Below are 14,289 nucleotides of genomic sequence, written 5' to 3' on the forward strand. Positions count from 1 at the left end.
TCTAATTAAAAATTATTTTCACCATAACATTCAAATTACAATGCAACAATGATAACAAAATGAATATGAAAAAAAAAAAAAAGTAATATTTCCATTCAATAATTCAATCCTAATTCTGAAATATGATAAGATCAGATTGGAACAAAAAGAACACACTGAATACAAGACTTTAATGTACGACAGGTACTAAAATATATTACAGTAATCAAAATTCAAATAGATATATTTTATTTTCTGAATAAAGGTTGTAAATCTATAAATTAATTTCAACATATATAATAAAACTCTGCTATACTAAACTGTAACACTATATAAAAAACAAGTGTAAAGTAAAAACAAAATAATTATAATCTGCAGTAGACTAGAAAAAGCTGTAACACGTCAGTAGATATGTGGAATGTATAAGAATTATTCTATCTCACAAATTAATTTTATACTTTATGTACATAAAATGTCAACAACTCAATAAAGATACATCTCAAAAACAACTCAACCATAATATAGCTCTAGGACTTAAAACCTACAACACAAGTGCTTTAACAAAGTATCATGATTTCTATACATAATAACAAAGCACTAAATAACACTTAATGTTAGTTTTAGTCTTGACTTATATGCAGCCATGCTTTCGTTAAAACCCTACAAAAAAGATTCTAAATAACAATTAAAAAACCCATTGAAATTCAAAAAATACTCGAGAACATATAACACTTACATCTAATCAGTCACAGTCTTTAACAAAATTTCCTATGACTGTATAAATATGACAAATAACAGGCACATTTGGGAGGCATTTTCAATAACAACTAATTCCGTTTAAACACAGTAGGTTCGACACCATCTGCAACTGGATCTACAAGTATATCAGGAGGGGCGTTAGGAAAGAGATCTTCCAAGAAGTTCTTTTTCCTCTTAGAAAGTTGCTGAGAAGTAAATGGCTTACTGTGTGTTGAAGAATCCCTTACAGAACCCACAAATAGGCTGGAAGGAATGGTAGGGTGTTTATTAACTAATGGCTCCATGTTGTCATCTATAGATTTCATTACATCTAATAAGGATTTCTTTTTAGATTCATCAATAGTTTTACTTTTTGGCCGTTCCATGGCAGATGTATCCAGAAGATGTTTTTCTACTTCAGATTTGACTCTCGAAGAGTGTGATTTCATTCTTTGCTCTAATTCTTCCCAAGTGATTTCTTGTGATCGTTGTGGGGTATCATCTACTGGAGCAGAACCCTTGGCCACATTCTCAACAGAACTTCTTCGACTACCAATATTCACATCTTTGTGATTATCTAAAGTGAGAGAATTTTTCTGGATTATACACTGAGGTTCAAAACTCCCTGTCAAGCTATCTTTTTTACTTTGTTTTGCTAAAATGTCAGACTCTTCAACTTTGTCTTCTTTGGTGGAACTGTCAAGAACAATATCTTTCTTCTGACCTGAGGGTAAACTATCTTCACCTGTATCATTCCGATCAACAAACTTGGCTTGATATTTTAATGTTTTCTCATTTATATTCATATCAGATGCTAAAGAAGATAGAAACTCAAGATTATTCCCTTTCTTCTTTTCATCTTCAAGACTACTTTGCAACCCTCTCCTACTTTCATCTACATTTTGAATACTAAAATTACCTGTTGCTGCTGGTATAGAACTACTACTACATTCTATGGTGGTTCTTATGGACCTGTCAGTTTCAGGATGGAAAGGAACCTCCTTGTTTGGTTTGAAGATCATATCAATCTCTAATTTGGGCTGATCTAGAGAGAGAGATCTGCTGGAAAGACCATTAGCAGATTCAGTATAAGTAGTTTCCTGTACAGCATTTGCATTCTTCTGATAATGATTACTAAATTGAAGTCGTTTGGCTTGATAATCCAGAGACATTGATACATTGGATGGATTACTTTCTCCCATTTCCTTTCCAATTTCTAAGCTTGACATTTGTGATGTGTTAGTATGAGGATCCTTCAAAGAGAAAAGGGAAAAAAATATGTAATACTGACAAGAAAATATTAATGAGGAATATTATATACCGTAATAAAACACATTATGAAACTTACAGTGTATGAGGATTCACTGTAATCCTGCTGTTGATCATCCTCATGTCTTTGGTCAATTTCCTCTCCATCCTCATCCTCATCAACATTATCTTCCTCTTCTAACACATGGTTTGAGTGATTAATTTGCACAATTTCAGTCCTTGTTTGACTCTGAAAACCTCGAAATCTGGAAATAATATATTGTATTAATTAATAAGCCATAAGTTAATGAATATCTGTAATGAAAGGAGGTGAGTGAAAAAGAAAAGTATACCTAAAATATGAATGAGTATTTTAATAGATTTAAATTTTCTGTTTGATGTTATGTACATTTACATGCATAAATAATGGCTATTTGACATGAGAACAATAATGAACACCCTTCATAGCACTGACATAAATTCATTGCAGCAACACTTAAATTTAATAGAAAGATGTACTCTGGGCTATTACACCATAGTTACATTTTACATGTGTCAATGTTTCACCTGTTCTAGACAGAATTGACATGCAGGTGTAGGCATGAACATTCCCTATGGAGTCCAGAGGAGGATTTATACTACAGCCAAGCAGTTGTCTGTCTTTCACAAGAGATTAGTACAAGTTGCAACCGTGACTGCAATTAAGCTGGAGTTTATGTGAAGGGGATTGATGTGTAAATTACGAATACACAAAACATATGTGCCATTGTATAATTACGTAGTAAGTTACAACCATTTATGTTTCACTCAAAAGCAACCTTGCCCAACCTCATATCTTTATTGTGATCTGTTTAGACATTGTAAACATGCAGAAACAACCTGATTCAGATTATGATTACGGATTGGCCTTGGTCTTGTGTAGTTGGTGCGGGGTTCATGGAGCGTACACCGGCATCGACAGCATCCCATAAATGCTCAACTGGATTAAGATCGGGGGATCTGGAGGGCCAAACCATGGTCGTAATCTGAATCAGGTAGCTTCTGCATGTTTACAATGTCTAAACAGATCACAATTAAGATACGATGTTAGGCAAGGTTGCTTTTGAGGGCCAAAATCTACATCCAAGTAAAGTGACAAAATTATCAGAGTGACTTTAGAGGCATCAGTACTGTATAAACATCTGAAGACATTCTGTATGTTAAAGCTATTCCATTTGCAGAATGATGTGTCTGATGGGTATACTTGGGTATATACTTGTAATATCATATGATACGATTTATGGTATGGATGGAGATTTTGTGTTGTTGCAAAATTCTATTGTGTTTTTGAAGGTTTGTACAAACTGAGCTGTTTTGTATGTGGGACTGGGTTTGCAGTTAATGATAGGTCTCATGGGTGTGTTACCTTTATGGATTTTGGGAAACACTTTTGCTGTTGGGATTTTCAAATTCATAATTATCATTTTACTAGATTCTTGATCACTAAGGAGAAAGGTAATATTTTTCAGTAGCAATTTTAATTTGTTTTGAATTTTAGTGGTAGGGTCCTTTTTAATGGTTTTGAAGGTATCGTTGCTGAAAAATTGTGTGGTCTTACTAATGTAGTCACTTATCCATAATTACTGTCGTGTTGCCCGTATCAGCTTTGGTTATGATAAAGTTGTTGGTTTATATTTTGATTTTGAGGTATGCTAATTGTTGGTTGTTGGTATTATTAATGTTGATGTTGTTATGATTGTGTTTCGTTTTCATATTTTTCATGTAATTAGTAGACCTGGGATTTTAAGGCAAATGCCTATTTCGTTCCTTACGAAATAACATGTTTTTTTAAAAATATGTTGACGTTTCATGATAAATCCCTTAAATTAATAGAGTTTTATAGTGCCCTAAAATGCCTATTTGGACCTTTAGAGCCTATTTTACTATTTAGGTGCCTAAAACTCCCTATTTTCTACATTTTAAATAAAATTCAACTTCTGTAATTTTTACAATCTCACAATGGACATCCCTGGAACGAGCACAACAGCAGAGGGTGGATTTTTCACAGAAATGTGTTCTTCCCAGACAACTGTCACCATAGGAATGCTGAGTGAAGGGTGGAGGTAGAGGATTAGCTCAGAAGAACAACGAGCATGTAGTAAAGGACGTACTGTGTCGAGTGACGGGGTGAGGGGGAGGATTATCTAGGAAGAACAAGGAGCAGGTAGTAAGAAGGGACATACTGTGTCAAGTCGCCAGTGAAAGAACATCTGTTTAAGTGAATATAGTTTATCATGCCTAAAACGAAATCATCTAAGAGTGCGCTTATACAACAATGGCTTGTACAATTTCCAGGGATAACGTTTGATGGCAAGATTATTTTCTGCCAGTACTGCAATAAACAGGTATGTGCACATATTTTAAATTTCATATTAATCTAAAACTAAGGTTTTGATGTTGGCTCCTCTAATTAATTGCAGAGATCTAGTCCAGGCGACGTGGGTTCAATTTCCAGTACCGGCAGTAATTTAGAAATCTACGAGGTCTGGAACGGTGTTGACCCAGCATCATGAGGACAGTTAGAAGCTGCAGTGGGTAGGGGTCACGGAGGCAAGGCAATACGGCTGAGGGATGTATCGTGCTGACCACACGCCACCCAATATCTGCAGGCCATGAGCTGGGCAGCAATCGTTATTGAAAGCCAAGGCCCTTCGGGGACTGTAGTGTTCTTGTTCTTAATTAACATTAGAGTAATAATGGCTTAATTTAAATAGTTCAAAATTACAAATTTTATTCAATAGCACAACTTTTCTATTCCTCATCTTAGTTTCTAATTGACATCACTTTATTGTGTTTTAGATTTCACATGAGAAAAAATGCCACCTTCAACAGCATGCAGATACTGCCAGTCACAAAGCGAAAGCAGCCATGAAAAGTAAAATTAGACAGACTCTGCTCCCACAAACTATATCTCCTACAACCCATAATGGTTTCTATGCTGGTATGTGTAAAGCCCTAGTTGCAGCAAATATCCCCTGGAATGCTGTGCATAATCCGGTTTCCAGAGATTTTTTTTTACAGAAATTCACCAAGCAGCACATCCCATCAGCATCTACATTAAAGAAAAACTAATTAGATATTTGTTACAATGAGGTCATTTTGTCAATCAGGGAGGATATTGGGGAGTCTTGCATACGGTTGTGTGTGGACGAAACCACCGACTCTGTGGGCAGGTACATTGCTAACCTTATAGTGGGAAAACTGTAACCCAATCAGGCATCTACCGCTCACCTTCTTTGCTCTAAACAGCTTGAGAAAGTCAATAGTCAAAGCATTGCATACTTCAATGTGTTGATGATTCTAAAGTCCTTCTCCTTGTCTCTGATGCTGCTTCCTACATGATTGCCACTGCACCTCTCCTCAAAACTTTCTATCCTTCTTTAATTCATGTTACTTGCAAGGCCCATGCCTTGCATAGACTCGCAGAAACAGTTAGGGCCGAGTTTCCTGCAGTAAATACTCTAATTTCAACAATGAAGAAAGTGTTCTGTAAGGCTCCATCAAGAATAGCCATCTTTCGAGAGAAACTCCCCTCTATTCCCCTTCCACCACAGCCAATCATCACCAGTTGGAGTTCCTGGATGGAAGCTGCCCTGTATTATGCAGAACATCTTGAGGAAATCATGACTGTGATAGACAATTTGCCTTTAACGGACAACTCTGCATGTGTGTCGCCTGTCAAAGAGCTGTTAAATGATTGTTCCAATGTTCACAGAGACATTGCGTATATTCAGGCAAATTTTTCATTTCTTCCAGTCACCATTACAAAAATGGAGGAAAAAGGAAACAGTCTCAAACAGCAATTTTCTGTAATTGAGGAAGCCGAGAATAACATACAAAGTGCTAGGGGCAAAGTAGGGAATAAAATAAGAGACAAGTGGTCTAGTGTACTGCAGAAGAACCCAGTGGACTTGGCAAGGCTCTTTTCTCAGCTATGTCTTTTAGTTTTGGGATGATCTCTTCTAATTTATCTCAGTGCCTCGAGTTAGTTCTTTATACTGTTCATTGTTTATTAGTTTATGGGGATAATAAACATTTCTCAATTTTGCAGTTATTTCGGTTAAGAATAGGGATACCACGTTTGTTTAAGTAAAAAAGTATCACATTACAGTATAAGTGTATATTATAATATTTTAAGGTCTATTTCCTGCCTATCCACACATTTTTAAAACATATTTTAAGTGGCTATTTTCTCTTTTAGAAGCCTATTTACTTGTTTTAAAAGCCTATTTTAGGCACCTAAAACTGATTTTTTTAGAGCCTAAAATCCTAGGTCTAGTAATTAGGTAGTCTCTTTTTGACTTCAAATCTAACCTCATCCTGTTGTTTGGTAGGTAGTTTATTTATCGCTGCAACTATTTACTATTGTAGTTGCTAAGTTATCAAACATACTGTTTCTGGGTCAATTGTGCTTAGATCCTCTGCTAAATACATTGGATCACCACACTAAATTCATGGTAGAAGCAGAAACCAATCACTCACTCAATTACTTGGACTTAACGGTCACTAGATTAAACAACCATTTAGAATACAATATCTATAGGAATCCTACACTAATGGCAAATTCTGAAAAACGGAGCAGTGTGTATTATAGCATGATATACATTGGATGGCCAAAAGTCATTTGAAGACATTGAATGTAATGTTAATTAAGAGTTGCTCCTACGCGAGCTCTCAAAACGGCAGCTGTACGGCGAGGCATCGACTCTACAAGGTGTTAGAATCATTCTGGAGGGAGCTGGACCCACGTATCCTGCACTGTTACCCACAATATTGGTCTTGTGTAGTTGGTGCGGGGTTCATGGAGCACACACCGGCATTGACAGCATCCCATAAATGCTCAACTGGATTAAGATTGGGGAATCTGGAGGGCCAATCCATGGTCGTAACTTCACTGGAGTGCTCCTCCAACCACCTGCGTGCCCCCATAGAGCAGTTACATGGTGCACATGGCGCATCGCCCTGTTGAAACATGGCATCACCATCAGGGTACTCTAGGGGCTGAAAGGGATGCAGATGGTCTGAAAGAATGTCTACATAACGTGCACCTGTTGTCAGCCAAGAGGGTAAGATCATCTGCGAAAGTCAAACACTTAATTTCTAAGTTCTGTCCTTTCCTCCCTAAATGTATTCCCCTTTATTCCCCTTACTCCTTTCACTTCCAAAGCTTTTTCCCAGGTTCTAATGATTTTTCTAAAACAATGCGAAAGAGCAATGGTGATAGGCAGTCCCTTTGTCTGACTTCCAATTTTATTTCACCGAAGAATTTGATTTTTGAGAAAGTTTCTGTCAGGGTTTCTTTTATTAACATTCTTGTTTTCCTGTCAATTCCGAATTCTTCTAAGATGGTTCATGTTTGTGGGTTACTGTAGTCACGTCCTAGTTCATGAACCATGGGCAACGGCTGAGTGGCCTAGTAAGTGGTCCTGGGAGTCGGGATACCAGTTGCTATGGAATGGGAGTGGGCATCTCGGACATATTCTGAGTTATGGCCCTCCTTGTGCTAAGGCGGCTAGGACTATACAATTCACCGGTGGTCCATAACCCATTAGAGGAGGGATCCTCACTTGGACTATGTGCAAGTAGGGTACCATCCTGCTTCATGAATTTACTGAGCTCAGAACATTTTAAGCAAGCCTCGGACCTATGGGAGTAACGGAGTCCCACTCCCATTTGACAGACGAGGGACTCCTTGGAAATAACTTGGCGAACGAAATGGAATTCGATGGGGAGCTATCAATATTAATGGGGCTTATGGAAGAAAGAAAGTAGAACTGGCTGAGTCAGCAAAGAGGATGCATTTGGATGTGCTAGGAGTAAGTGATATTCGGGTAAGGGGAGATAACGAGGAAGAGATAGGAGATTATAAAGTGTACTTGATGGGTGTTAGAAAAGGAAGGTCGAGTCTGGGGTAGGGCTCTTTATCAGGAATACCATTGCATGCAACATAGTTTCTGTTAGGCACGTAAATGAGCGAATGATGTGGGTGGATTTGTCAGTTGGAGGAATTAGGACGAGAATTGTCTCAGTGTATTCACCAAGTGAGGGTGCAGATGAGGATGAAGTTGACAAGTTTTATGAAGCATTGAGTGACATTGTGGTCAGGGTCAACAGCAAGGATAGAATAGTGCTAATGGGCGATTTCAATCCGAGGGTTGGGAATAGAACTGAAGGGTACGAAAGGGTGATTGGTAAATGTGGGGAAGATATGGAAGCTAATGGGAATGGGAAGCGTTTGCTGGCCTTCTGTGCTAGTATGGGTTTGCTGTTACGAATACATTCTTCAAGCATAAGGCTATTCACCGCTACACATGGGAGGCTAGGGGTACCAGATCCATAATAGACCATATCTTAACAGACTTCGAATTCAGGAAATCTGTTAGGAATGTATGAGTTTTCCACGGATTTTTTGATGATACAGACCACTATCTGATCTGCAGTGAACTAAGTATCTCAAGACCTAGGGTAGAGAAAGTGAAATCTGTCTGCAAACGAATAAGGGTAGAAAATATCCAGGACGAGGAAATTAGACAGAAGTACATGGATATGATTAGTGAGAAGTTTCAAACAGTAGACAGTAAGCAGGTTCAGGATATAGAAAGTGAATGGGTGGCATACAGGAATGCGGTAGTAGAAACAGCAAGGGAATGCCTAGGAACAACTGTGTGTAAAGATGGGAAAAGGCGAACATCTTGGTGGAATGATGAAGCGAGAGCAGCTTGTAAACGTAAAAAGAAGGCTTATCAGAAATGGCTCCAAACAAGGGCCGAGGAAGACAGGGATTTCTATGTAGATGAAAGAAACAGAGCAAAACAAATAGTTGTTGAATACAAAAAGAAGTCATGGCAAGATTTTGGTAAGAACCTGGAAAAGCTAGGTCAAGCAGCAGGGAAACCTTTCTGGACAGTAATAAAGAATCTTAGGAAGGGAGGGAGAAAGGAAATGAACAGTGTTTTGAGTAATTCAGGTGAACTCATAATAGATCCCAGGAAATCACTGGAGAGGTGGAGGGAATATTTTGAACATCTTCTCAATGTAAAAGGAAATCATCCTGGTGGTGTTGCGAACAACCAAGCTCATGGGGAGGTGGAAAATGATGTTGGTGAAATTATGCTTGAGGAAGTGGAAAGGATGGTAAATAAACTCCATTGTCATAAAGCAGCAGGAATAGATGAAATTAGACCTGAAATGGTGAAGTATAGTGGGAAGGCAGGGATGAAATGGCTTCATAAAGTAGTAAAATTAGCATGGAGTGTTAGTAAGGTACCTTCAGATCAGACAAAAGCAGTAACTGCATCCATCTATAAGCAAGGGAACAGGAAGGATTGCAACAACTATTGAGGTATCTCATTGATTAGTATACCAGGCAAAGTATTCACTGGCATCTTGGAAGGGAGGGTGCGATCAGTCGTTGAGAGGAAGTTGGATGAAACCCAGTGTGGTTTCAGATCACAGAGAGGCTGTCAGGATCAGATTTTTAGTATGCGCCAGGTAATTGAAAAATGCTACGAGAGGAATAGGCAGTTGTGTTTATGTTTCGTAGATCTAGAGAAAGCATATGAAAGAGTACCGAGGGAAAAGATGTTCGCCATACTGGGGGACTATGGAATTAAAGGAAGACTATTAAAATCAATCAAAGGTATTTATGTTGACAATTGGGCTTCAATGAGAATTGATGGTAGAATGAGTTCTTGGTTCAGGGTACTTACAGGGGTTAGATAAGGCTATAATCTTTCACCTTTGCTGTTTGTAGTTTACATGGATCATCTGCTGAAAGGTATAAAATGGCAGGGAGGGATTCAGTTAGGTGGAAATGTAGTAAGCAGTCGGCCTATGCTGACGACCTGGTCTTATTGGCAGACTGTGCTGAAAGCCTGCAGTGTAATATCTTGGAACTTGAAAATATGTGCAAGGAGTATGGTATGAAAATTAGCCTCTCAAAGACTAAATTAATGTCAGTAGGTAAGAAATTCAACAGAATTGAATGTCAGATTGGTGATACAAAGCTAGAACAGGTCAATAATTTCAAGTATTTAGGTTGTGTGTTTTCCCAGGATGGTAATATAGTAGGTGAGATTGAATCAAGGTGTTGTAAAGCTAATGCAGTGAGCTCGCAGTTGCGATCAACAGTATTCTGTAAGAAGGAAGTCAACTCCCAGACAAGTCTATCTTTACATCGGTCTGTTTTCAGACCAACTTTGCTTTACGGGAGCGAAAGCTGGGTGGACTCAGGATATCTTATTCATAAGTTAGAAGTAACAGACATGAAAGTAGCAAGAATGATTGCTGGTACAAACAGGTGGGAACAATGGCAGGAGGATACTCGGAATGAGGAGATAAAGGCTAAATTAGGAATGAACTCTATGGATGAAGCTGTACGCATATACCAGCTTCGGTGGTGGGGTCATGTGAGGCGAATGGAGGAGGATAGGTTACCTAGGAGAATAATGGACTCTGCTATGGAGGGTAAGAGAAGTAGAGACCGGGCGAGTTGGCCGTGCGTGTAGAGGCGCGCGGCTGTGAGCTTGCATCCGGGAGATAGTAGGTTCGAATCCCACTATCAGCAGCCCTGAAAATGGTTTTCCGTGGTTTCCCATTTTCACACCAGGCAAATGCTGGGGCTGTACCTTAATTAAGGCCACGGCCGCTTCCTTCCAACTCCTAGGCCTTTCCTATCCCATCGTCGCCATAAGACCTATCTGTGTCGGTGCGACGTAAAGCCCCTAGCAAAAAAAAGAGAAGTAGAAGTAGACCAAGACGACAATGGTTAGACTCGGTTTCTTACGATTTAAAGATAAGAGGTATAGAACTAAATGAGGCCACAACACTAGTTGCAAATTGAGGATTGTGGCGACGTTTAGTAAATTAACAGAGGCTTGCAGACTGAACGCTGAAAGGCATAACAGTCTATAATGATGATGTCTAAGATATTAAACAGAGTCTCCCTGTCAACTGAATCATACGCTTTCTTAAAATCAACAAATATTACCACGGTGTAATGGCTTCTCAAAGCTCTTATTCTGAGAATGCTCTTCAGGTTAAATATTTGTTCTGCGCATGATCTTCCTTTTCTAAATCCAGCTTGGTAGTCACCAATGAGATGGTCTGCTTGTTCTTCAACTCTTCTCATTAGTACTTTAGAGAGTATCTTATATGTGACTGGGAGTAAAGAGATGCCTCTACTGATGTTCGTCTGGAGACCTTTCTTGTGAAGTGGGTGTATAAGAGCACATTTCCAATCATTGGGGATCTTTTCATCTCTCCAGATTTTTCCTATGACGGTGTGGATTGCTTCTGTTGCAGTTTCCCTCCAAACTTCCACATTTCTGCAATAATTCCAATCTTCACCTGGTGCTTTGCTGTTTTTAAACTCATTTATTATTTCCTTGATCTCTTCTAGACTCAGTGGCTTGGAATCTTGGTTATCCTGAGATAGATTTTTCGTATCCATCCATCTTTCCACAGGTTCTGCAAAATCGGCAACATTTTGAAGTAATCTGCGAGAAACCGACGATTTTCTTTGTTGTTCGTTAGTACACCACCATCCTCCCGCTTGAAACACAAACTTGATGGCTGGTATCCCTGTAGTTCCTCTTTGAAAGTTTTGTAAAATGCACCATTGTTGTTCCTTCGAAAACCATCTTCTATCTTATCCAACCTACTTCTATCATAATTTGTTTTCTCTGACCATATGATCTTAGCTGTTTTCTTCGTTTCTTCCCTGAATGTTTCCCATCTCTCCTTGGTTTTGTTCGAATGCCACCTCTTCCATGCTTGTAGTCTTCTGTCCAAAGCTTCATCACACTTTTCATTCCACCCCCTGTGTTTTTGTTTCCTTGATGGATTCTCCAAACCTTCAGCCGCTTTAAACATTGACTTTTTGATCTCTTCCCAGCTGTTCATATTCAACTTCGTCAATTTTTCACAATATGTCTCTTTGTTTTGTTTCAGAGTATCTGTATCACTTCTAAGCTTCCCCATGGTTCTTTGTTTAGGTATGTTTTGGTTGGAATCTTACTTTAATCTCCAAGAGGTAGTGGCCCGAATCTATGTTTAAGTTTTTTCTTACCTTGACCTTCAATATTTCCGTTTGGTTTCTGGTGGTAATAGCAACACGGTCAATCTGAAACTCCCCCAGCGACGTGTTAGGAAATGCCCATGTTTTCTTCTTGCTTGGGAGTGCCTCGAAGTGTGTAGACATGAGTTTCAAGTTAAAATGTCCAGAAACTGATTAATCTTTTGCCATTTCAGTTCATTCTGTTATGTGCTGGGTAGTCCCCCACAATTTTCCTGCACCTTCTTTCTTTAGCTATCTGAGCATTAAAATCACCAATCAAAATTTTCATATGGTGTGGAATTTTGGACGTTGTGTCTTCAAGAATTTCCCAAAAGTCATCTACTTTCTCTGGGTTTTCTTTGTTATCGTCATTTATCGGCGCATGTACATTGATAATCATGTATGCTTTATTGCCAGATCTAAAGGACAGAAACGAGATTCTCTCTGTTGGTGAGGTGAAATTGATGATGGACTCCAGAATGTTACTTTTAACCATAAAGGCCGTACCTAGGATCGTTATATTTGTGTTGTTTTTCATTGCCGGTTTTCCTTTGTAAATTCTATAACCACTAGATTCCGTGTGATTTCCATCATGGTATCTTGTCTCTTGAAGTTCAAGTATGTAAATATCTCTTTCTCAGAACATCAGTAAGTTATTTTAATTTCTAACTTTTAGGAGCATGTTGATGTTCAGTGTTCTGAGCGGATGTTTTTGCTTGGTTCGTATCTTTCTTGATGAGGTTCTGGGAAATTCCGACTCTTCCCTGCATGACATTCTAGGCTCTCCAGAATCCAAAGGCCTGGTTGCACCGCTCACGGCGGTGGGGGATTTCCGTTTCTGGCTGCCCCCTGGAGTAGTCTATCCTGAAGGTTTTTCCATCACATGCCTTACGTTAAAGTTAGTTGGTAGGGTAGACATTGCCTGCTCCACCAAATTAAAACTAAGGTTGTAAGCCCCAGAGTTTGGTTCTTCCGCCCTTTAAACCATTGAGAATCTTCCTCTTCTGCTTTACAGACCGTTGATCTTTTTCTTTTGCCTCAGTTTAACATAAAACAGGCAAGAAATAATATAATACACACTGCAAATCACATGCCAGTTAAGTCTTAGATATGACCTTTTTAGCTTCCTGCAAAAAGTCTTGAGAAAATATTTTGTCATAACAGGGACCAGAACTCCTAGTCTTCAAAATAGAAGTAGACTCCTGAGATTCAATGGACATGAATGATCTGAACTCTGTTCTATTTTTCTTCACAAGGATGAAAACAAGTTCATATTCTGCTTTGCTATGGGGTATGGTGAGAATAGAGAGCAGTACTCTAGAAATTTGGTTATACTTAAGAAGTCCATCGGCTCCACAAATTCTTGATATTTATGCCCAACTGGAATCACTTGCAGCATCTTGATTTGCAGCCGAAGTGTCATCTACCTGAAGAGCTGTGAACTGCCTCTGAAGCTCATTCACCACCTCATCTGTAGTTTAATTCTCTTCCTTGTATAACATGATAGGAAACTTTTCCAAGAAAAAAACTAATGGAAGAAAACTGTGCATCTTCAATTTTGTCTAACCTAGCAAGTTGAGCATGCTTTAACACATCATCCTTGAGTGGAAACTTGTCGTTGATGTAGTCACAGGCAGTACAAAAGTAGTTTCTCACTGGTGAAAAGAAAAGGGATTTATATGTATCTTGGAGATACTATGTTCGAAGTCTGAATGCCAATAACTAACTCATCAACACTTCTTTGATTTTGAATCAAGCTGCACTCAACTTCAAGCAATGAGGAGCTTTTGACAATTTTGTTGCTTAACAAACTTGGTGAACAACTGCTTTAGGAAATCCATTAGAAGTTCTAATAAAAAGAGAAATTGTGGGGAAGAAGTCTAAAGGGCAACACTGAATTAGTCAAATCCAGGAACAATTACATGAAGGAAAGTGCAAAAGGCATTGTTCCAGTTTGAGGACAGGAACATGAACAATTTTTCCTCGCATGTTGTAGCAGAAGTCTTACCTTTTAGGATGAGTTTGTCACATTTGTAAGAATGTGTAGTAGGACAATCAAGAATTCTCTTCTTCTGATATTTGGATCCATTCTGTTCAACTTTAGGTATTCTGAAAGATGTCGAGCTTGTGGAAATGGTCTGGGTACATAATATTACTTCCTCCTTGAAGAAAGATAGAAAGAAGCAGATTCCATTGGTCCAGTAGTCTATCCAAACATCTGCCTTCTT

The 14,289-nt window shown here is 38.6% G+C and overlaps 1 protein-coding gene across 6 annotated transcripts in view; it reads right to left on the reverse strand.

The window, feature by feature from the left end:
- Positions 1–241: 241 nt before the first annotated feature.
- Positions 242–14,289, reverse strand: part of LOC136862692 (putative leucine-rich repeat-containing protein DDB_G0290503) — a 273,731-nt gene continuing 259,683 nt past the window's right edge. For all 6 annotated transcript variants that reach the window (XM_067138925.2, XM_067138916.2, XM_067138901.2 and 3 more), the window contains 2 exons: positions 2,066–2,231; positions 242–1,970 (listed from right to left, as the gene is read on the reverse strand). In XM_067138925.2, coding sequence (XP_066995026.2) covers positions 807–1,970; positions 2,066–2,231 — 1,330 coding nt within the window. In that variant the 3' untranslated portion in view covers positions 242–806. The remainder of the gene's footprint in view (positions 1,971–2,065; positions 2,232–14,289) is intronic.

Source organism: Anabrus simplex, chromosome 1 (genome assembly GCF_040414725.1).
Source record: "Anabrus simplex isolate iqAnaSimp1 chromosome 1, ASM4041472v1, whole genome shotgun sequence".
Lineage (NCBI taxonomy): Eukaryota > Metazoa > Arthropoda > Insecta > Orthoptera > Tettigoniidae > Anabrus > Anabrus simplex.